Source organism: Acanthochromis polyacanthus, chromosome 22, assembly GCF_021347895.1.
Source record: "Acanthochromis polyacanthus isolate Apoly-LR-REF ecotype Palm Island chromosome 22, KAUST_Apoly_ChrSc, whole genome shotgun sequence".
Classification (NCBI taxonomy): Eukaryota; Metazoa; Chordata; class Actinopteri; family Pomacentridae; genus Acanthochromis; species Acanthochromis polyacanthus.
In genome coordinates this window covers 25,952,861-25,977,823 of record NC_067134.1, presented here as the reverse complement: position 1 = coordinate 25,977,823, position 24,963 = coordinate 25,952,861, and the positions used below count along the sequence as shown (strand labels likewise).

At 41.3% G+C, this 24,963-nt stretch overlaps 2 protein-coding genes across 4 annotated transcripts in view; one reads left to right on the top strand and one right to left on the bottom strand.

Annotated features, from left to right (window-relative positions):
- Positions 1-4,070: 4,070 nt before the first annotated feature.
- LOC110958397 (fibroblast growth factor 14-like) overlaps positions 4,071-24,963 on the top strand; it is an 82,276-nt gene continuing 61,383 nt past the window's right edge. For 2 of the 3 annotated variants that reach the window (XR_007939376.1, XR_007939377.1), the window contains exon 1: positions 4,071-5,401. Coding sequence is in view for 1 of the 3 variants with exons in the window: in XM_051943070.1 (XP_051799030.1) it covers positions 4,711-5,401 (691 nt within the window). In the remaining 2 variants the exon portion in view is untranslated. The remainder of the gene's footprint in view (positions 5,402-24,963) is intronic. The other variant, XM_051943070.1, reaches the window with a different exon arrangement.
- Positions 20,959-24,615, bottom strand: LOC110958396 (E3 ubiquitin/ISG15 ligase TRIM25-like). The gene has a single exon (XM_022204915.2). The coding sequence runs from the start codon at positions 24,368-24,370 to the stop codon at positions 22,730-22,732; it is 1,641 nt and encodes a 546-aa protein (XP_022060607.2). The 5' UTR covers positions 24,371-24,615; the 3' UTR covers positions 20,959-22,729.

The following is a 24,963-nucleotide window of genomic DNA, read 5'->3' as shown; positions in this document are numbered from 1 at the left end:
TTGACCCGTTTTAAAGTTTGAAAATGTGGGAAAAAAATATTTTTACAGTGAAACGTCTGATATCCACATTTTCAATATTTTTGAGAAATTTTTTGGTTGAAAAAAGAAATGTTAAAACTGTTTCTTGAGAGATTTTGCATGATTCTGGCTGCAATTGAAGACGTTTTGGGCAAATTTTCCAGCTGAAACTCAGACTTCTTATGATGACCACTATGAAGCTGTGCTTGAAGCTGTTAACTCTCAGAAACTGAGGCTTTAGTTTAGTCATTTTAGCCACGTTTTAGCTTGTTTTATACAGATTTTCAATCATTTTAGACAGTTTTTTGGTGTTATTTTGACCACATTTTAAGCAGTTTTAGACGATTTTTAGTAATTTCGGACATGTTTTGCCATTTCAGCAACATTTTAGGTTGTTTTATACACATTTTGTGTTGGTCTGGCCGCAATTTATTATGTTTTTGGTGGATTTGAAGTCATTTTGGGAAAGTTCTGAGTCATTTTAAGTCATTTTGAAAAGGTCTGAAGCTGTTTCAGACAGATTTCAAAGAATTTTTGGAAAATTTCACAGTAATTTTGGACAAGCTTAGTCATTTTAGGTTGTTTCAGACTGATTTTGTGTTATTCTGGCCACAGTTCAAGCTGTTTTGGGCTGATTTTCAAGTTGAAACTGAGGCTTCTTACTACGACCACTTTGAAGCTGTGCTTGAAGCTGTTAACTCTCAGAAACTTTTCTTTTGATTCTGTTGTGGCTTGGGTCTTCCACACCTCTTCCTTCCCGTTTGTATCATTTCAAGCAATTCATTGGACTTGAACTATTTGAATTTTGATTAAAAAATTGAAAAAATGGGACATTCTGAAGCCTTTCACTGGTGGTGTAGACGACGTGACGCTATGTCTTACAGTGAAGTCTGCATTTGAGTAATTAGCAGTCGAATTACTCAGAGAAACAACAGAGATGGAGAAAAATGTGGAGTTGGTTTTAAAATGATCTAAAAGAAATCAGAATTCTGCTGGATACCAAAAACAAGCCGCAACAAACTGATGATGGATTTCTGTCAGAGGGCTCAGATAAAACAAAACAGTCCACTGCAATCACGCCAGATTTGATTTCCACCTCTACTGCCACCATTTCTGATCTATTAAAACCTTTATTTTAAGTACTGACTTCTTCTTGCTCTTCTTTACAGTTTTCTTTCCACCTTGCACCTTCATTTCTGTCGGCTCCAAAGCTGGATTTAATTGCACTGCAGACATCAAAAGCGTTTTATACATAAAAGTCTTTCCTCTTCCTTCTGTTAAAGTGCTGTTTTGGGCTTTGCTGCATAAATTGGCTGATTCAAAGGGGAGCCGCAGACCTATCTGGAAGACGAATGGTGTGTTTTAAAAGCCTTTTCCAGATGCCGAAACACTCAAAGACTTAATGTTGTGTGCTAAACCGATTTGTCTGTTTCAGTTTGAGCCATCTCTCCAACCTGCCTCAGACTTTTGTGATTTATGAGCCGTACCATCACGCTGGTGAACAATTAAATTAGTTTAAAACAACAAAAACATCTATTTTTAAACCCCTAACTCTGGACTGAGAGCTCCTTCTTTAGTCTGATGTGCATATGTGAAAAGAAATCGCAATAAATCTGATTCTGACAGGCATCTGGATGTTGGTTTCAGAGTGGATTCGTCTGTTCAGCCGGTTTAAAACGACGCTGACACAGTCCAGGGAGCTCATGTCAATAAGATAATTAAGCTGTGCACTGATGAGACTTCCCTCCTGTGTTGTTTGTTGGGTTTGTGTAGCTTCTCCTGCTTTCTCTGATTTAACCCTCGTGTCGTCCTGCGGGTCAAAATTGATCCATTTTAAAGTTTTAAAGGAGAAAAAAAATTCACAGTGAAACTTCTGATGCCCACATTTTCAACATTTTTAGGACATTTTTGAACATTTTTTTGGCAGAAAAGAAATGTTAAAATAAATGTTTAAGAACATTCACAAAAATCAACCAAATTCCAGCTAAATTCACTGGATTTTGGTTCATTTTCTGTGAATGTTCTTAAAGAAAATATTAGAAGCTTTACTGATATATATGTAATCATTTTAGATATTTTTTTAAAAAATTTGGAAGATTTTTTTTACCAATCTTTTGAAAGCATTTACAAGATTTTTCTTGCCAAATTTAGCATTTTTTAAAAACTTCTAAGAGAAACTCTTAAATATTTATTGGAATTTTCTTCCTGAAGGTTTTGCAAATTTTCAGAAATGTGTTGAATTTTTTTGCTGAATGTTGGGACTTTTTTCCAGACAAGGAAACAATATTTTTTGGTGTCCATAAATGAGGACAACAGGAGGGTTAAACATCACTGCAGCATTTTCTTGCGCGCACCTGCAGCCTTCAATAATTTTGAACATGCATTAAAAGTTGCTCTTAATATCCAATAAGTGCTCAGAATAGTCTTAAATACAGCAATCATAAAGGACTAAGAAGCTTATTTAGATTATTTTTATGTATGCCGAACTAATTGGGATATTTCTGTGTTTCTATGGAGCCATGCAACAGGTGTGTTCATCAGAAAATAGGAACAGAGGCTTTAAAACGGCAGATTTTTGAACGGACTTTGGTGCAGCTGAAGTAAAAGCAGCAGCAACAAAGAGAGGCAACAGGTACGTGGTGGTTTGTTAGTGACGCCATCTCACATCCAAAATGTTGCCGGTTACGGTTCACGTCCACTCCGTGAGATTTCCACTGACGGTGTGGGAACCACGTGTCTCTCCGGTAAGTGGAAGCTGCTTCTTCCCAGCAGGAGCCGCATCAAGCTGCACGGACCAACCGGAGGGAGGGATTCACTTCACAACAAAAGTCCAGCCCGGAAACCCTCATTTTAAGAGCTGAGCTTATTCTAGACAAAAACATGATAAATATTAATATAAATTTAGCAGACGTGTTGTATTTATGATGTAGTATAATTTAACTGCGGCCAGTATTTTGTTTTGATTACTGAAAATTATAATCTTTGAAATGCCTTTAAAACACCCACAACTTGTCTAAATAAAACAATAAAAAATAAATAAATAAATAAAAAATCATTCCATGTCATATCGCTTTCCTGAATGTAATTCATTAAATAATTTGGTTTAAATAAGTATGAAAAAATGGAAAACAGTAGCTTAAAATAATAATAATAATCTTTATTTATATGGACGTTTTATCAACACAAGTTCTGGCACAATCATTAAATAATTTGGTTTTAATAAGTATTTAAAAAATGGGAAAAAGTAGCCTAAAATAATGATAATAATAATAATGTTTCATTAACAAAATGGTTGCCCAAATTAAAAATATTAAAGCCAAACTACACACATAAAGTGAGAATAAGGAAAATAAAGACATAACCCCAGCAGAAGTTTTATTTTAAAAACATATTTTTTATGTAAATATGAAATGATATTGGTGCTTTACTAAGCCTTTTACAGCTTTAAACTCATTGAATTTGCTTGAGGAGGTCAAAAAAAGTGGTTTTGAGGTATATTTATGTAAAATTTGACACCAAAAAAACTAAGATCAGGTTGTCTTTTAAATGAGATTATACATGCACAAACTTTTTAATGCTTACATGAGAGTCTTATGGAGAGAAATCCATTAGTCTGAAGGAAAAAAAAACTAATTTGTTTCTTGTAAGAGGTAAAAATTGAACTCTTCCTTGTTGAATCCTCTAAAATTACTGGTGATGTGAGGAATTTAAATGTCAGGCTTATAAAAGTTATAGTGAAGTTACAAAATAAGACGTCTTTAGATGCTGTTTAACATTTGGGACATCAATTTCATGCATAAATACTAAGTTTGCAGTGATTAAATTGTAGTCTGAGATCACTTAATTATCCTCTCAATACAGTTATTTGTCTAAATGTTATACTGATATTCAAAAGGTGTATATTTTAAAATATAGTAGTCATTTAATGAGGTGGTGTTTTACTCTGGTTTACTGAGATTAGACTGCTCCATCTGGAGAGAAGGAGAATCAGGCTCTCCTCACGTCAACAGAAACCGATGAGTCAGTCTTTTATTGTGAAGCTGCCAGAAGGAATAGAGGTGTCGTTTAATTGCTCTCACTTTGTGGCTGGTCGGGGATCAGAGTCAGTGCACCTCCTCTCTCCCCACCGGCCGTCTGGAGCTCCACTAGACTCTGGAGCGCAGCGGCAGCAGCCAGAGCCGGAGCGCGTCTCTTCCTGCGCCTCCAACATCTGGATCACAGAGACACACAGCTGGAAGGCAGTCCGGGAGGTCCTCTTTATCAGCAAGGTGAGGAAGAGGAAGAGTAGGAGGAGGAGGAGAGGAAGAGGAGGCAGACAGACAGACAGCAGCAGCAGTATCTTGGCGCATTGGAGCTTATGGATTATTGAGAAGTGGAGGCCGAAACGCGGATCAAATATTCATAAGGACTTTTTTTTCCCCAGGAGAAAACCTGGACAGAGCAGAGATTCCCTGCAGTGATTCACCTGCCGGTCCACTGACCGGAGAGCGGAGAACCGGCGCGGCTGCTGGAAGAGGATTCCGCATCTGAGAGTGTTTGGACAGGAGCCCCCGCTGCAGTACTTCTCCTGCTGCACGGGGACCGGGATGCCACCGACCTGCTGACGGACGCCCGGTACCCGCACCCCCTCCTGTTCTCCTCTCCTCTCCTCCTCCCGGACGGACGGACGCACCGACCCCTGTCCCCACTAATATGCAATGGTTTTTTGTGCAGAAGCCGACAGCTGCCGCGTACCGCCGACTTCACGCTAGCGCCGCCGCATGCCTGTCAGCCGCTGCCGCTCCTCTCCCCGCGCCGCGCGGCAGACGACGCCATTTGAAGAGGAGCGCTCCGGGGCTTTTGACGCCGCGGCGGCCGGGCGGCAGCAGCAGCAGCAGCGACCGATCCTCCGCCGCTGAGGACCGCCGGCCGCTGGGGCAGCCGGAGCGGGCGGAGGACACCGAGGGGAGAAGCGCCGCAGCGGTCGCTCTTTTCCTGCCGCCGCACGGGGACGACGTCGACGCGGAATACGTGCGGCTGGTGGTCTCGGAGCTGGTGGGAGAAGCGGGCGAGAAACCGGGCGAGGAGCCGGGCTTCCTGCTCTTATTCCTGTCTATGGTGCAGATTGGGGGGCAAGGCAAGCACCGCCGAACTGAGTCCAACAGCTGGCCGGCTCTGCTGGCATGCAAACAGGGGGGCGTAGCAGCCCCCATGCGGTGGGTGAATTTTAGGCTGCCGCATCCGGAGCGCCTCTCGTCCCCCACCTCCACCTCCTCCTCTTCCTCCTCCTCCCCCGTCTCGGCCAAATCCATGCGGTTTATTTGGAACAACATTTTCAGCAAAGGATCGCATATGCTGCAGTGTCTTTGTGGCAGGAGCCTCAAGAAAAACAAGAACCCAACTGGTGAGTTTTTGGCGTGTGTGTGCGCGCGCGTGTGTACGTGCGTGATGTAGAATGACTTTATTGGGTGTTATGTGTGTGCGCACAAATGTGCTGTGTGTGTGTGTGTGTGTGTGCGCGCGCGCGCGCGCGCGGCTGCTTGCTGGTGTTTCTCTGCAATCGCAGTTGTGCAGCAAGTGAGAGCACCACAGGGAGGAGGAGGGGGAGGGCTAGAGGGGGAGCAGGGGGGAGGAGGCAGCAGCCAACTTATTAGCACGGACCATACAGTGGCAGTGCGTGCGGAGGAAGCGTGCGTGCGCGTCTGGTGTGCGGCGGAGATGCTGCAGGAAAAGTGTAACGCAGCATGCAGAGCTCAGGCTCCATAAGCTGCATGATTAAACAGCACATGGCCTGATTCACACTCCACCGTGGACCAGCAGTGGAAACGCAACACATCCTGCGTGTTTTTCTTCTTTCTTCTCGAGGCTGCAGCCATTTCAGTCCCACCAGCAGCTCTGTGTTCATTCTTGAAGGGAAACTTTTTCAGTTGTGTACATTTGTGTGACTTCCTCTGATTTTCCATCTCTCGGGAGAGTCCAGGTCACATCTGAGGCGAACCGAATAGTTTGTGTACCAGCAGATTTTCCACTCTGTGCTCCGCAGAACACAGATTGACACTGGCATCACAACAGGAAGTGGACGTTGTTGACAGTATTGGTGTATTGACGCTGTACAAGAGAGTTTGGCTGTGTAACCTACACTCAGTGTTTAGAGGGCAACAGGAGGCAAACCTGCTCTCAGACAGGGGAAAGTTAGTCCGAGTTCCCTTTACCGACTCTTTTTTATCTCTGAGGATTGAATTAAAGGCCTGATTGTTTCGGTGTCTGTGGATTTTAGAGGAAACCTTATGGGAAATTGTGTTTTAAAAGTGACAAAAAGTATTAGAGTTATTCATCTGGCTAATCTATCAACCAAAACTTTTGACAGTTACGGTATTTTCTTCCTTCCAACGTCAATATTTGGACTATTGCAAATACTATTGCATGGTATATATGTACTATTGCAGGTTTTGAGTGTCTGACACAACTGGGATTGCTGCCACTTGTCTGTTTTTGTTTATAATGGACATTTTCCTTGATTTTATACATTTTATAGAATCAATATTTAGTTGGTTTACCGACTCACTGACCACCTGAGTGACGGACACGAAACAAAAAAAAAGTCAAAAAATTAGACAAAAAAGTTACAAAGCGATAAAGAATGGAGATAAAGCAAAAGACAAACTGATAAAAATAAGACAAAAAAACACAAGTGAGACAAAAAGGTAACACAAACAACAAAAACAAGAAGAAAAAATGACAAAAACGAGACAAACGACAAAAGTCAGACAAAAAAGAAAATAAACTCAACAGAAACAAGACAAAATATGACAAAAAATGAGACACAAAGGACAAAAATGAGACAAATGACATGAAACAAAACAAAAAAGAGACAAGAAATTAGACAAAAAGTTGCAAAGCAACAAAAAAATTGAGAAAAGCAAAACACAAAATGACAACAATAAGACAAAAAACACAAGTGAGACAAAAAGGAAACAAAACGACGAAAATCAGAAACAAAATTCATGAGGCAAACAACAAAAACAAGACAAAAGAGACACAAAAGGACAAAAATGAGATAAATGACACAAAACAAAACAGACAAAAATTAGACAAAAAAGTTGCAAAGTGACAAAAAATGGACACAAATGAGATAAAAAATGACAAAAAAATTCACAAAAAACACAAACCAGACAAAAAAGAAACACAAAAACGACAAAAGTAACACACAGAACAACGAATAAAACACACAAAACAAAGCAAAAATAATGACAACAATGAGACCAAAAAAGTATTGTCATGTCAGACGTACCATAATTTAAATAATATACACATACACTACCGTTCAAAAGTTTGGCGTCACTTAGAAATGTTATTTTTAAAAGAGAAGCATTTTTTTTCAATGAAGCTAGCATTAAATGAATCAGAAATCCATTGTAGACATCGTGAAGTGTTTTTCACAAGTTCAGCAACAGATGCATGCAGGACGTCAGTGTCGTTCTGTACTGTTCATGTTGCCCTCCAATGTCGCTCATACAGCACAATTTTCACTCTGCAGGCACTGAAATGTTTCAACTAAGGGAAAACGTTCAGCGCCGAGAAGAAAATCAAAATGCACAGCGGGTATTCTGAGGTAATGATGAGGTCAGCCACTAATGCCGTGTCTTCTCTATGTCCCTGAATGCCAAACAGTCATATTTCTGTTGTCTGAGTGACTACAAAGCGCTGTCCTTTCGGTTTGGAGCTGACGTGTGAAAAAGGACAGACATGCAAAAAAAATAAAATTTCAGCACCACGGACAGCGACGAGCATTTCCAACCTCAGTGTCACGGCAAGTTTGAGCTGAAAAGTGAGTCGTCAGGCATTTTTCAAGAGCACTGCATGGCGTTTTAGATGTTTAATGTGCTTTTTAGGTTTTAAACAGCCACCAAAATCAATTTCTAGAATTTTTTCTGCAACTGTATTAGTGCATTTTATTATCTATATCAGGGGGTGTCAAACTTATTTTAGTTCAGCCTAATCTGATCTCAAGAAAAATGGATCTGAATGACAGAAAAGACACAAAATGAAAAAAAAAATACAAGTGACACAAAACAATACAAAAAAAATAAAGACAAAAACTGGACAAAAAAGTTACAGTGACAAAAAATGGACACAAACGAAACAAAAAAATGACAAAAAAAGAAACAAAACGACAAAAATTGACAATAAACTACAAGCGAGACAAAAAGGAAACACAAAATGACAAAAAAAGAAACAAAATCACAAAAACATGAGACAAAAAGACAAAAGTCTGACCAAAACAACAAAAACAAGACAAAACATCACAAAAATGAGAGACAGAACGACAAAAAAAATGAGACAGAAGAAAAAAAAGACAAAAAATTTGACAAAAAAGTTACAGAGTGACAGAAATTACACAAATGACGAAAAATGAGACAAAATGTCAAAAGTGTGAAACAAAATGACAAAAATGATACACAAACAATGAATAAAGCAAAACACAAAACGACAAAAGCGTGAAACAAAATAGAACAGAATCACTTAATTCATCCCTGAAGGGAAATTCAGTATGACAAAAAATGAGACAAACCACACGAAACGAAACAAAAAGGAGACAAAAATTAAAAAACAACAAAAACGGACACAAACGAGACAAAAAAATGACGAAAAAGAAATAAAACGACAAATAATTGACCAAAAATTATAAGCGAGACAAAAAGGAAACACAAAACGAACAAAACGAGAAACAAAACAACAAAAACATGAGATAAACAACAAAAGTCAGACAAAAACAACAAAAACAAGACAAAATATTACAAAAATAACACACAAAATGACAAAAACAATACAAAAAAGAGACAAAAATTATATCAAAAAGTTACAAAACTTCAAAATATGGACAAAAATGAAACAAAAAATTACAAAAAAAAGGAATCATCAGTGTGAGGTAGCTTCTGCATGATCTCAAAACTGTAAATTTCTCCTGGATAAAAGCTTTAATTCTGCATAAATGTCTGTTCTGCTCCTTACCACCAACAAAGATTCAACACTTCAACACTAAACAAATACTGGAGTGTTGGCTGAGGTGAAATGACCAGTTTTGCTCCACACAACTGAAATGTTCACAGCTTTGCCTCAAATCCTGCCAAACATCCCAGCCTGTAACATGAACGTTGTTTTTTTCATTCCCCCTCTGGACTGTGTGTTTCTGCTTTAATTCCTTTTCATATTGTGCTCCTCTTTGCTCATTTGATGAATTGGCTTGAAGCTAGACGTGCTGGATTCACGAGAGAACGTGTGCACGGCCGTGATACGAAGCAGGACTTTAACAGCACAAACACAGACCGAGGCTTCCAGAATGTTATTAAATGGACTCTCAGACAGTTTTGTTTTCAGCACACTGAGGCCTAAATATATTTAAATGATCGGGAGAAGAAAGTGAATCATTTATAGTGTAGACGAGACACCATGGTGAACTCAAAGGGATCGCATATGAAGAAATAAAGTGGAATAATACAGGTGCTGCTCGTCCCGCACAAGTCGGTCTACAGTCCCCAAGAAAGATTAGATTACAATAAAACTTGAAACTGAGGCAAAAGCAGTAAATAAATGGTTACTATAAGAAATAATCAGCTTGAAGCAACAGATAAATGGTTAAAATGTGTGTTTATATGCTGGATAAATGGTCAGTGTAGACGGCTCAATTAGTGGCGAACTTAATGGAAAATGGTTTAATTAGTGATCGATAATGGATAGAAAGTGGAAATAATTGCTGAAAGTAAGAAATAGTCGGCTAAAAGTCATAAATTCAATGGTAAAAAAAATACAAAGAAATGAATCACCAAAATAGTACTGACATGTCAGATGCTGTCCCATAATTTAAAAAGATCTATATCTATATATCAGAATTTATGTATTCATATATCTGCATCTATCTATATCAATATCTATAGCTCTATATCTACATATCTATCTATCTATATATATATATATTGTTATTGTATCTGCTGTGAAAAACATTTTCTGCTTTTTAATACTTTATGGTTAAAAATATAAAACTGCAATAAATCAATAGTGTTCCAACTATAAATAAAAACTAGTACTTTTTTGTGTTTTAATAGATAAATGCTATTCTTAAATAGTGTATTTAGAGGTAAAAATATGACATTTCTGTTATTTAAATGCTCAAAACTATCCATAAAATAGCAGAAAAAGCCCCTTATCTGGGCAGATTTGATTAAAAAATGTTGGGAATCACCGTCTTCTACTTCCTTCCACTCTTTCTCCTCACCACCTAACATGTTTCCGTCTTACACAGACGTTTTTCCTGCCTTAAGCCTGTATGTTTTGGTGAAAACGATGACTCGCTCTATGTTTTGCTCTTTTTATTTTATTATTTCACGTGGCAGCATGAAACACGGCTGTTGTGGAACTCGTTGGAATGTAAACGGCTGCAAACAGACGCTCAGAAACTTGGCTTTCGCATGTTATTTTGTCACGTGAGGCAATTAACCGATGAAATAACATCTCACCCGCCTACGCACACACACACACACACACACACACACACACACACACACACACACACACACACACGTTTGTTTTTCTATACCGGTGGGGACTTACCATTGACTCCCATTCATATCTAACTCCTAACCCATACCCTAACCCTAACCTTAACCATCACCAAATCAATGCCTAACCCTAAACAAACGTTTTTGCACTTTTACATTTTTATTAACAACAATATGGCCAAGAAAACGGTGTTGCCACCCGTGGGGACCTCATTTTAGGTCCCCACCGTAAGACAAGTCCCCACCTTTATAGCAAATAGTCAGGTCAAAGTCCCCACCGGAATAGCAGAAACAAGTACACACACACACACACACACACACACACACACACACACACACACACACACACACACACACACAGCGTGAATGTGAAGAGGAACGGCAGCGTGTACCGAACAACCAGCCGAACAACCAGAAGAACAAACAGAAGAACAACCAGAAGAACAAGCAGAAGAACAACCAGCAGAACAATCAGCAGAACGACCAGCAGAACAACCAGAACAACGACCAGCAGAACGACCAGCAGAACAACCAGCAGAACAACCAGAACAACGACCAGCAGAACGACCAGCAGAACAACCAGCAGAACAACCAGAACAACGACCAGCAGAACAACCAGCAGAACAACCAGAACAACGACCAGCAGAACGACCAGCAGAACGACCAGCAGAACAACCAGCAGAACGACCAGCAGAACGACCAGAAGAACGACCAGCAGAACGACCAGCAGAACAACCAGCAGAACAACCAGCAGAACAACCAGCAGAACAACCAGAACAACGACCAGCAGAACGACCAGCAGAACGACCAGCAGAACAACCAGCAGAACAACCAGCAGAACGACCAGAAGAACGACCAGCAGAACGACCAGCAGAACAACCAGCAGAACAACCAGCAGAACAACCAGCAGAACAACCAGAACAACGACCAGCAGAACGACCAGCAGAATGACCAGCAGAACAACCAGCAGAACGACCAGAAGAACGACCAGCAGAACGACCAGCAGAACGACCAGCAGAATGACCAGCAGAACAACCAGCAGAACAACCAGAACAACGACCAGCAGAACGACCAGCAGAACGACCAGCAGAACGACCAGCAGAACGACCAGAAGAACGACCAGCAGAACGACCAGCAGAACAACCAGCAGAACAACCAGCAGAACAACCAGCAGAACGACCAGAACAACGACCAGCAGAACGACCAGCAGAACGACCAGAACAACGACCAGCAGAACGACCAGCAGACCGACAAGCAGAACAACCAGCAGAACAACCAGCAGAACGACCAGAAGAACGACCAGCAGAACGACCAGCAGAACGACCAGCAGAACAACCAGCAGAACGACCAGAAGAACGACCAGCAGAACGACCAGCAGAACAACCAGCAGAACAACCAGCAGAACAACCAGCAGAACAACCAGAACAACGACCAGCAGAACGACCAGCAGAACGACCAGAACAACGACCAGCAGAACGACCAGCAGAACGACCAGCAGAACAACCAGCAGAACAACCAGCAGAACAACCAGAACAACGACCAGCAGAACGACCAGCAGAACAACCAGCAGAACAACCAGAACAACGACCAGCAGAACAACCAGCAGAACAACCAGAACAACGACCAGCAGAACGACCAGCAGAACGACCAGCAGAACAACCAGCAGAACGACCAGAAGAACGACCAGCAGAACGACCAGCAGAACAACCAGCAGAACAACCAGCAGAACAACCAGCAGAACAACCAGAACAATGACCAGCAGAACGACCAGCAGAACGACCAGCAGAACAACCAGCAGAACGACCAGAAGAACGACCAGCAGAACGACCAGCAGAACAACCAGCAGAACAACCAGCAGAACAACCAGCAGAACAACCAGAACAACGACCAGCAGAACGACCAGCAGAACGACCAGCAGAACAACCAGCAGAACGACCAGAAGAACGACCAGCAGAACGACCAGCAGAACGACCAGCAGAATGACCAGCAGAACAACCAGCAGAACAACCAGAACAACGACCAGCAGAACGACCAGCAGAACGACCAGCAGAACAACCAGCAGAACGACCAGAAGAACAACCAGCAGAACAACCAGCAGAACAACCAGAACAACGACCAGCAGAACGACCAGCAGAACGACCAGCAGAACAACCAGCAGAACAACCAGCAGAACGACCAGAAGAACGACCAGCAGAACGACCAGCAGAACAACCAGCAGAACAACCAGCAGAACAACCAGCAGAACAACCAGAACAACGACCAGCAGAACGACCAGCAGAATGACCAGCAGAACAACCAGCAGAACGACCAGAAGAACGACCAGCAGAACGACCAGCAGAACGACCAGCAGAATGACCAGCAGAACAACCAGCAGAACAACCAGAACAACGACCAGCAGAACGACCAGCAGAACGACCAGCAGAACGACCAGCAGAACGACCAGAAGAACGACCAGCAGAACGACCAGCAGAACAACCAGCAGAACAACCAGCAGAACAACCAGCAGAACGACCAGAACAACGACCAGCAGAACGACCAGCAGAACGACCAGAACAACGACCAGCAGAACGACCAGCAGAACGACCAGCAGAACAACCAGCAGAACAACCAGCAGAACAACCAGAACAACGACCAGCAGAACGACCAGCAGAACAACCAGCAGAACAACCAGAACAACGACCAGCAGAACAACCAGCAGAACAACCAGAACAACGACCAGCAGAACGACCAGCAGAACGACCAGCAGAACAACCAGCAGAACGACCAGAAGAACGACCAGCAGAACGACCAGCAGAACAACCAGCAGAACAACCAGAACAACGACCAGCAGAACGACCAGCAGAATGACCAGCAGAACAACCAGCAGAACGACCAGAAGAACGACCAGCAGAACGACCAGCAGAACGACCAGCAGAACAACCAGCAGAACAACCAGCAGAACAACCAGCAGAACAACCAGAACAACGACCAGCAGAACGACCAGCAGAACGACCAGCAGAACAACCAGCAGAACGACCAGAAGAACGACCAGCAGAACGACCAGCAGAATGACCAGCAGAACAACCAGCAGAACAACCAGAACAACGACCAGCAGAACGACCAGCAGAACGACCAGCAGAACAACCAGCAGAACGACCAGAAGAACGACCAGCAGAACGACCAGCAGGAACAACCAGCAGAACAACCAGCAGAACAACCAGCAGAACAACCAGAACAACGACCAGCAGAACAACCAGCAGAACGACCAGAACAACGACCAGCAGAACAACCAGCAGAACAACCAGAACAACGACCAGCAGAACAACCAGCAGAACGACCAGAAGAACGACCAGCAGAACGACCAGCAGAACAACCAGCAGAACAACCAGCAGAACAACCAGCAGAACAACCAGAACAACGACCAGCAGAACAACCAGCAGAATGACCAGCAGAACAATTAGCAGAACAACCAGAAGAACAACCAGCAGAACGACCAGAAGAACAAGGAGAAGAACAATTAGCAGAACAACCAGCAGAACAACCAGCAGAATGACCAGCAGAACAACCAGCAGAACAACCAGAAGAACAACCAGCAGAACGACCAGAAGAACAAGGAGAAGAACAATTAGCAGAACAATCAGCAGAACAACCAGAAGAACAATTAGCAGAACAATTAGCAGAACAACCAGAAGAACAAGCAGAAGAACAACCAGCAGAACAATCGGCAGAACAACCAGCATCCTGCAGATCTACTCAGATGTACAGCAGTGGAGTTGTCGGCTTGTTTTAAACGACAGATAACACATGAACTTTCTCTGTGCATGTTAGTGTGTGCGTTTTCTTAACCCTGCTGTTGTCCTCATTTATGGCACCAAAAAATAGTGTTTCCTTGTCTGAAAAAATGCAAAAATTCAGCAAAAAAAATTCCCCAAATTTCTGAAAATTTGCAAAACCTTCAGGAAGAAAATTCCAATTATTCCTTGCAAGTTTCCATTAAAAAATTTATTTTAAAAAATCCCCCAAATTTGGCAAGGAAATTCTTGTAAATATTTTCAAAAAATTAGTAAAAATCTTCCAAAAAATCCTAAAATTATCTAAAGTGATTACATATATATCAGTAAAACTTCTAATATTTTACTCAGAACACTGACAATAAAAGTCAACCAAAATCCAGTGAATTTCACTGGATTTTGGTCGATTTTTTCTGTCAATGTTCTTTAGAAACATTTTCAATATTTCTTTTTTTTCCACCAAAAAATGTTCAAAAGATTTCCAAAAATGTTTCACTGTGAAAATATATATTTTTCCCCAATATTTTCAAACTTTAAAACGGGTCAGTTTGACCCGCAGGACGACAGGAGGGTTAAAATAACCATTTATTATGAATCTGTATCTTGACACGAGTCTTTTTTTTTACTCCTAATACTGTTTTCTAGCTCGTCTTTGCTTCAAAGTCTCGTTTAAAGACTTCAGCTGTCATTCGTAAATTACCTAAACTTATCATTACTTACATACTGGGTGGGTTTGTCTTGTCCCTGCAGAGCTCAGATCTTTTTTTTCCGCTCTCATTATGTAAGATGACCGACGTGACGCTGCAGTTTGACACGAGGAGTTCAGGCCAGAGCACATTAGAGCAGCAAAGTCATTAGTCTGTATGCAGACTCAGTGTGTTTTTACAATGAGGCCATGATCTAAAGAGCACATCTCTCACACCAACCGTTGGGGCATACCAGAGTACTGCACCAAAAGCCTCCATGTGCCCTTTGAGGACACGCATCACTACGACTGTCACTGTTCTGTCCACTCAGCATGCTGGGACGACGTAGCAGCACGCAACTGGAAGCAGAAGAGGAGCATTTTCAATCCAACAATGCAGTCTAATACATATGAATTCTGGAGCCAAATCTCTTCACAGGTTTAAATTCTACTTAAATACAATAAACATTCCCAGATGCGTGTGTGTCCCTGCGTCTTCCAGAGACAGATCTGAGCTGGCACAAACCCACCGCTGTACTCTAGGGTTTAAATAAAACATAAAGTAAGATGGCTTCATGGCAGCTCTCTAAAGCAGGTGAGCAGGCATGTGCATGTACGGGCGCGCACGCCTACATGCGCTAGAAAAGGTGATAGTCTCTTTCTGGGTCACACCACGAGGGACACAAGACATGGAAGTAACGCTGTGGCTCATTCCTTTTAACAATGAATGATACTGATGCTGCTTCGTCTGGAGGAAAGTCAGGGAGTCCCGTTTAGAAAACTCCATTCAGCTGATTCCAGGGTCAGTATAGAATGGAGGGACTTTCTTTATCATCGTTGACATTTTTGCTGTTTTCAGGCCTAAAATCAACATGGCCGCCTGTAACCAAACACCACATGGCATTTTAGAGAAAGATTCTTCTAATTATTAGATATACAGCTGAGTAAAGTTGAAAGTTATTTCTAAAGATATTATAGTAAACCTGTTGACTGCTTTATATTAAATAAGTCAGAAAGCCTTGGAGTCTTCCAGTCTTTTCTTCAGGAGGAAATGACATCATCTGGAGCAGGTCATGTGATCTGGAATTAACACACTATTATTGTTTAGCTCATTAGAAGGTGGTCGTTATTAAATTGGGACGGTTAATTAGTTGACATTTTAGTGATATCCAGTCATTTATTTATTAATAACTGATTGTTTCCATTATAATTAATTATAGAATTTGTCAAGACATGATCATAATGAACATAAAACACTATTATTATTTTTTACTTTAAATAAAAATATGTCTTCAAGATATATCCAATGGATTTCAAAAATTCCTCTATTATATATTGACCCGGACAATTTTGGACCATTTTTGAGTCATTTTCAACAAGTTTTTATGTCGGCATGGATCGTTTCTCATCATTTTGGATCATTTTGTGTCTTTGGGATCATTTTAGAGTCATTTAGAACAAATTTCATGACATTCAGGACAAATTTTCCTCAATTTTGGATAATTTTCAAGTCATTTTGGATAATTTTCTTGTCATTTTCAACCAGTTTTATGTCAGCATGGATCTTTTCTCGTCATTTTGGGTCATTTTTGTGTGTTTGGGATCATTTTCGAGTCATTGAGGATAAATTTCATGTCGTTCTGGACTAATTTTCTGTAATTATGGATCATTTTCAAGTCACTCTGGACTCTATAATTGCGGGACTTTTTGGGACATAGTTGACATTTTAGTGATATCCAGTCATTTTTTATTAATAAGTGATTGTTTCCATAATAAATAATGATGGAATTTGTAAAAACATGATCATAATGAACATAAAAAATAGTTTTTTTAACTATTAATAAAAATGTATGAAGATATATCCCAATGGAATTATATATTGACCCGTACATTCAAGTCATAAAGAAAGTTCCTGCATGTTTTCTAGTGACATGGGAGACTGTAGGGTTTCATAGCAGCATGCTGGGCTAAATATGTAGCTGTCAAGTGGGAAAAAAGGAATAAAATACTAAATGTGTGGACAGAGGTCACTGTTAACTTCTCATTTTAAATAGTTTGTGTTGTTTACCACGCTACAAAAAGACTTACTCCAACATTTCTCATATACAAATGCAGATTCCAGAACGACGACGCTCAGGAGAGGGAAAACTATAATTTTCAAAATGAAGCAATGAGCGAGAGAGGAAAGGTGAATATGTGTGTGTGTGTGTGTGTGTGTTTAAGTGTGTGTGTGTGTGTGTTGAAGAAGTGTGTGTGTGTGTGTGTTGGAGAAGTGTGTGTGTGTGTGTTGGAGAAGTGTGTGTGTGCGGTGTTGGACAGCTCTCGCCCCAGGTATCTGTCATGAGAGAGTGAGTGCTGAGTGTTATTTTTCCAAGTGCACTTAAAAAGCAGCGGGGCATCAAAGGCTCCACTGAGAAGTGTTTTCACAGACTGAATGATAAGCAGCAGAGAAACACTCGACGTCGGCTCGCTCTCTCCTCGACTCGCTGCATAAAAAGTGTTTAATTGGTGAGACCGGAGATGCCGAATATTCTTAGTCGATGTGTTAAAATAGCACGGAGCCGACGGATAGGGCTGGGAGAAAGCGTGTTTTCCTTACAGGAGTGCAAAATGCAGATCTATTTAGTGGATATTTTCAGAATTTTCACATAAAATGCACACTAAGTAGTTGTTGTAATGTACTTTTGAATGCTTTTGCCCAATTTCAGTCTTGAAAACTCCCATAAAAGGTGACCTTATTCACTTTAATCTCATAAACATTTACCTCCTGTTGTCTTCATTTACAAGCACCAAAAAATATTGTTTCCTTGTCTGAAAAAAATCCAAAAATTCAGCAAAAAAATTCCCCAAGTTTCTGAAAATTTGCCAATAAAATTATACCAATAATTACTTAAAAGTTTTTTTTTAAATCCCCCAAATTTGTCAAGAAAATTCTTGTAAATAATTTCAAAAAATGAGTAAAAATCTTCCAAAAAAATTCCTAAAAATATCTAAAGTGATTACACATATATAAGTAAAACTTCTAATATTTTCTTTAAGAACTTTCACAAAAAAATCAACCAAAATCCAGTGAAATTCGCTGGATTTTGGTTGATTTTTTTGTGAATGTTCTTAAGAAACATTTTTAACATTTCTGTTTTTCCACCAAAAATGTCTTTTTCCTCAAACTGTTGAAAATGTGGACGTCAGAAGTTTCACTGTGAAAATATAGATTTTTTCCCACATTTTCAAACTTTAAAACGAATTAATTGGACCCGCAGGACGGCACGAGGGTTAAAATTGCGCAAACTGCAGATCTGTTCAGTGGAGATTTTCAGACTTTCCACATAAAATGCATCCTAAATAGTTGTTGTAATGCACTTTTTGAATGCTTTAGCCGAATTTCAGTCTTGAAAACTTCCACAAAAAGTGACCTCATAAACATTAAATGGAGCCGAGCAGCTCATACGTCTGATCACTCCTCACTCTGTAGCTTTTCTTAGCACCTCTTCTCGATATCTACCCCCTCGTTTACCCCCTCACTTCTTCCCTCCTCCTTCCTCTCCACTCGCACACACTTGAGCTCACTTTTATTCTTCCCTTGTCTGGTTTAACCTTTCGCTCGATGACAGCGCTGCATGACATAATGGCCATATCGGTGTGGGTGTCGGTGCGTCTGAGGCCTCGCCGGGGGAGTCGGGGTGATTTAAGAAGGGAGGCCCGGTGGGATGGGGTTCACAGGTGTGTGTGTCTGTCGGCACCATGGACTTTGAATTTATACTGAGCGTAGCAGAGAGGAGGTTAAAGGCGGCTTTGGGCAGAGCAGACCCAGGTAAGGGCCTTTTAACGCCCTCGTTTTTACTCACTGTGGGCTCAGTTTTTACTGGAATCTCTCTCTATAGAAGCAGAACAACCACGACTACAAGTAAAAAAAAAATCAAAAAGCGTCTTCTGTGGCACAGCTACAATGCTATAAATGTTTGGAAAAGACAAAGAAAAGTTGAGAAATCCTGCAGTTAACACGCACAGCTTTAGACGAGCAGGCTTTTTTTCTTTTTTTTTAGCATCAGCATGTTTTTAAACTGCTCAAAAGTGAACACGCTTAAATTTGGTGCAGTAAATGTTAATAAAAAAGTAAACCAGAACGCGGTTGTTGGGCCTAAAACAAACAGCTAGCGCATATATTATAACATCACAGCCCGGTATTCAATATCTTCCTTTAATAAACTGCAAATGAAGAGAAAATAGCTTATTTTGGATGATAGAACTCTTTATTTTTATGGTGAAAATGAAAAACTGTGCTCATACTGTCTAAAATACAACTTCTCGTATTTTATAAGTGATGCAGAGTGTTCAAACGATATTTGGTTTGAAAAATGGCGTTTTTATAGACATTAAAAGTCCAAAAATATCAAATATGACTGAAGTAAATCAAACTAATCCGGTGCATTAGAGGGTGTTTTAGTGACATTTTATGGTCACTGTGATTCCTGAGAGTACATAAGATAAACTTAAACACTTACACAACACACAAAAGACCTTTTGTTGTAACTAATAAGTAAGGTGTCACTCTTGCTTTTGACATTTTCATGAAATTTATTGATAATAGAATATAGAATAGCATCTGCTATGTCCTTAAATCTGTGTATTAAAGTCTGATTAATTCTATTTTTTCATAATTTACACAAACAGTCCATTAATTATGCTGTTATTTCCCTCAAATTTTAGACAGGCTGACATGAGAGGCTTCACTTCAGGAAAGAAATGCTCATTTGAATGTGTTTTAATGGTAACATCAGCTATTGAGGGCATCTGTTGAGCCTGTTTGGATGATTTAGAGAGCAATGTCACACTTTATTGTCAAATTTCAAATGGATTAGAACATTCTGTCATCTCCAATCCGCTCGTCTGATCTCTCTGGAACTGGCCACAGAATCCGTGTTTTCAATGACCGGGCTGGATGTGCTTTATTTGCTTTTTTCGTCAAATAAAAAGCGGCTCTGAAATCTCCCTTGAGAGGAGCTGCTCTTAGATCTGCATTGTGGCTCAGTTTGGATTGGAAGCCGTCCCGTTTTGGCTCCACAGCCTGAACAGGATGCTCTAATGCAGCGTGTTGCTGAAGTGTTGGTGCTGTTGAAGCGGATTATCGTACACAAGGTGTTCCTTTAATGCAGCGCTGTGGCTGGAACAGATTAGTCAGAGGTCTCCTTAGTGCCGCTGTCAGCCTCAGAAATGGGTTTTCTACCTTCTAGAGGAGAAACTCCAAAAGCATATTGGCTTTGTGCTGTGGCTGTGGACAGTGTTATTCCTGAGAGCGACGATCTCAGAGGTTTTCATTTAAATGAATACGTGTAAAGTCACCATTAAGCGACATTACTGCAGAAAATCACGTCTTCATGGAGCTTTTTTTGGTCTATCTTTGCTTTGAATAGTTACGGAAGCCAACTGACACAAACTCTAATACAGATTTTAGAAAAGATCATGAAAAAAGAGCAAAAAGCATGGCTAATTAAAGCTAATTACAAATTTCTCAACTGTTTCACCCTTTTTTCTTCAAGGTTTGTAAACAGTTGGAGTTTGTTTGTGATGGAACAATGTAGTCTAGTTAATTGGCTAAAGCAGCTTTAATTATTCAGTTCCGACCACCAAATGGTGCAAAGATCCTATTGAAACCAATGGGTTTTTCCATTATGTTGGGCTCAAAACAACCTCAGTTTAGAAACTGCTCAATGACCGGACTGGCGAAAAATTTGATATGTTGGGGGACTTGCATAGGTGTGACTCAGGGCGCTTTTACACATACCTACACAGCCTTTTGGTCCGCTTAAAGCGGACTGGAGTCCACAACACCTGCAAGTACGGTTCGTTTGGGCTGGTGTGAAAGCAGACCAGATTTTTTTGGTTCAGGATGCGAGGACCCATCAGTGTTGTTTGCAGCTTTAATTATTATTATTACTGTGATCACTGTTGACGGAATTTCAAATACTGCTTCTCTCCTTCATGAAAGAAAGACAGATGCAGGCCTGCTGTGTCTACTGTATCCTAAACACTTTCATTTTGCCGTCTGTATTCTTTCATTTCGCCCAACAAAAGCCAGAAAACCACAGCTGACCACAGCGATGCAGATATCCCAAAAAACCCACCACCTGTTCGCTCCATCTCCTCATAAATAACTGTGAACTTCTCCTCTGCAGAGTTGTGAGGAATGGCAGGTTTTTTCAGAACACAAGAGCTGAAATTAGGCATTTTATTACTCAGACCACGGCTGGCTGGAGCCGCCGCTGAGAAAAATAAGCTTCAGTTCCCACCCAGCATGTGCACAACTGTGGGTGGCTCTGGAAACACTCGCCTTTGTCGAGCCGTGAATGCTTGACAAAGTTTTATCTCTTGTCATATTATCTACCTACTCTCTTTGCTCCCGTTATTCAGAGCTAATTTAGTGTCTTATTGAGTCAGCCGTGCATACAGGGGGATTTGAAAGCAAACTAAAAACTGCTGCTGGAGGATAATAAAGGCATCTGTCATCGCGGCATCAAAACCGAGCTCCTATTTGGAGATGATGGAGCAGACGGTTATCATATTGTCTGTTTTCCATGCCGTAGTAGCAGAACAAAGCTGGAATTTTAAAATAAACGCCAAAAAAACAAAGCTTTAATTCACGGGTGCCAAACTCATTTTAGTTCAGGGGCCACATTCACACAGATTGATCTCAAACGACCAGTAAAATCACAGCATAAAAACCTATAAATAACCACAACTCCAATTTACTCCCCTTTGCTTTAGTGCAAAAAAAGAAAGTATATTCTGAAAATGGTAACATTTAAGGAACTATCTTTAAACGGAACTTTATAAACAACTTGATTATGCCTCAGTTTATTATTTACACATTACAACTTACGGATCAGTGTGTTTACAAAAGCACAAAACATTTAGTTACTGAACAATCTAATATTTTACTTTAAAAAAGACAAAAACAACAAAAAGACAAAATATTGCAAAAATGAGACACAAAACGACAAAAGCGAGAAACAAAATGCCAAAAAAATTAGACAAACGACACGAAACAAAACAAAAAAGAGTCAAAAAATTAGACATAAAAGTTACGAAGCGACAAAAAATTAGACAAACGACACAAGCGAAACAAGAGACGACAAAAACAAGACAAAAATATTACAAAAATGAGACACAAAATGACAAAAAATTAGATCAATGACATGAAACAAGGCAAAAGAGACAAAAAAAAATAAACAAAAAAGTTACAAAGCGACAAAAAAAAATTGACAAATGACAAAAACGGGACAAAAAATGACAAAAGTGAGAAACAAAAGGACAGAAATGAGACAAAAACACAAGGGAGACAAAAAGAAATCACAAAACGACAAAAATGAGAAACAAAATGACAAAAACATGAGACAAACGATAAAACCCAGACAAAAAAAAACAACAAAAACAAGATAAAATATTACAAAATGTGACATAAAATGACAAATGAACAATCTAGTACTTTACTTTATGATCAAAACAACTTGGCATGATCTAGAAATTATTTTAAATTTATACTTTTACGAATTTACAATCTGCAGTTAATGTCTTCTCTGTAATTTTTAAACTTTGAGGGCCGGATTGGACCCTCTGGAGGACCGGTTTTGGCCCGCGGGCCGCATGTTTGACAGCCCTGTTTTACAGTGTACAGCGCTGAAAAGTAAAACTTGTTCGCCGGCTCTCCTCTGAATGACTTCGGTCTATCTGAGCTTAACGAACTCAGCACTGGATCCACAGAAAAGTCGAACTCCGGCGTGTAGCGGCTTGGTGAACGAGGTCTGGACTCTGTGGAGGAGAGTCATGCTTTCAGAGACTCTGTAGAAGGACAGAAGACCTGCTCTGTGGTCCAGGAACACTCCGACTCTGGTGGAGTCGGAACGCGAGATGAGAATTTTAGTGCTGTCGTGCAAAAACACACAACTGTCTCTGAAGCAAAACAAAGCCCAAGAATTTTTACAACGTCCAAATTCACTGTCAGACGCTCGGCTGATTTTCCTGTACGAAGCCGCTACGACGACGCCCAACCCTCTGACGTCCACCTCCCAGTAGCAGCGTCCGGTCAGACCCTCTCTGCTCAGGACCTGCTGCTGCTCAGTGAATCTGTCTGGATGGTCACAATAAGGCTGCTGCTGCTTCACCACGGTTGCTTTCCTGTCTTCCTCGGACAACACCAGCAGTTTGTGTGCTGTGTTTGGATCCAGAGTGATGTCGCGTGAATATTCCAAGAATCCAGCTCTGGTTTTTGGTTCTGGTTCTGGCTGTGGTGGTAGAACTTCTGCTTTGACGGCTCTCGGTGGACTGTGTGTCCACATGTTCTTCAGAATGTCCCGGACTTTAGCGCTGACGTCTGACACCGCTGCTGTCACCTTCTGGAAGCGAATCCGAGGAGGGATGCTGACGGGTGTGGACTCGCCGACGGTCGACACTGGGAGGTAGTCGTGAAGAAACTGGGTGTGATCGTCTGTGTCCAGGAGCTGCTTCATCTCAGTGTCTTTCTTCTTTAGAGCGCTGATCTCCTGCTTCAGCTTCTCCTGAAGCTTACTGACTCGACTCACTTCAGCCTCCTGCCGGGACGTGATCTGCTGCTTCACCTCAGCGCTCCTTTTCTGGATGAGACAGTTCAGCTTGCAGAACATCTTGGCATTCTCCTCCATTGCTTTGTCAGCAGAGTCGTTGATGTCCTCCACCTCCTGCTGGAGCAGCACCACGTCGTTCTCTCTGCCCCGGATCCTCTGCTGGACGTTTTGTCGACTCGCCTCCAGCTGTTTCTGCCTCTCGGTCCTCTCCGCTGCAGCTGAGACGACGTCGTGGCCTTTATGCTCCTCCACACAGCAGAGAGAACAGAGCAACAGCTGATCGGTGCGACAGAAAATCTCCATCAGCTTGTGATGGCGGGAGCAGATGTTCTCATGGAGGTTCCTGGAGGGCCTTGCCAGCTTGTGCTTCTTAAAAGGTGGAGACTCATAGTGAGGCTGGAGGTGTTTCTCACAGTAAGAGGCCAGACAGACGAAGCAGGACTTGACAGCCTTCATCTTCCTCTTCATGCAGACGTCACAGGACACATCTTCAGGTCCAGCAGCAGCTTGGAGTCCGGTCTTCTTCAGGTCCTCCATGAACTCTGCCAACAGGACGTTTTTGTCCAGGTTAGGCCTCGTTTTAAACGTCTTCCTGCACTGAGGGCAGCTGCAGATTCCCCTCCAGTCCTCTACATCCCAGTGGTCCTTAATACACTCCATGCAGTAGCTGTGTCCGCAGGGAATAGTCACCGGATCCTTCAGCAGATCCAGACAGATCGAACAAGATAGCTTCTCTGAATCCAGCTCAACTCCTTTCTGTGCCATTTTCTCGTCTCAGCGGCGGCGGCAGCGGAGTTTCTGCCATTTAAAGAAGTGAAACTATGAAAACTAGTCTGAGCCAGTCGGGTCTGTCTTGTTATGACATGCCGTTAACACCCACTTTTTCCAGCTGGAAGGGAAGGGAACCGGAGAACATGTGGAAAACTGGAGCTACTGGAAGGGATTTCACACTGACTCCAGGAAGAGCAGCACTTTGCAACTGTGTTCTAGTATAAACACAACACAAACAGATCCAGTATCAGGAAGTCTGACTACATCTGGTCAGATTCTGATCTACACAGTCTTGTTTTCTTCTGTTCCTTGTTCATTTTAATGCCTGGTACAACTAAAAGTGCATTTGTTTGGACAAATACAATGACAACAACAGCAAAATTAGCTCTGAGAGTTTCATTTAAGAGCTCATATCAGACATTTTCCACAGTTTTCTTGATAATAACCAAGCCATGACTGCGTCCATATTCTCCTCCTTTTTGGGGGATTTCTCTCCAAACTCAATAATGTTTATGTGTGGCTAGTTTCCCTGTGATTGCAGGCGCTCTGTTGATGCTTCGGATGTTTATGTTTTACAGATGGACACG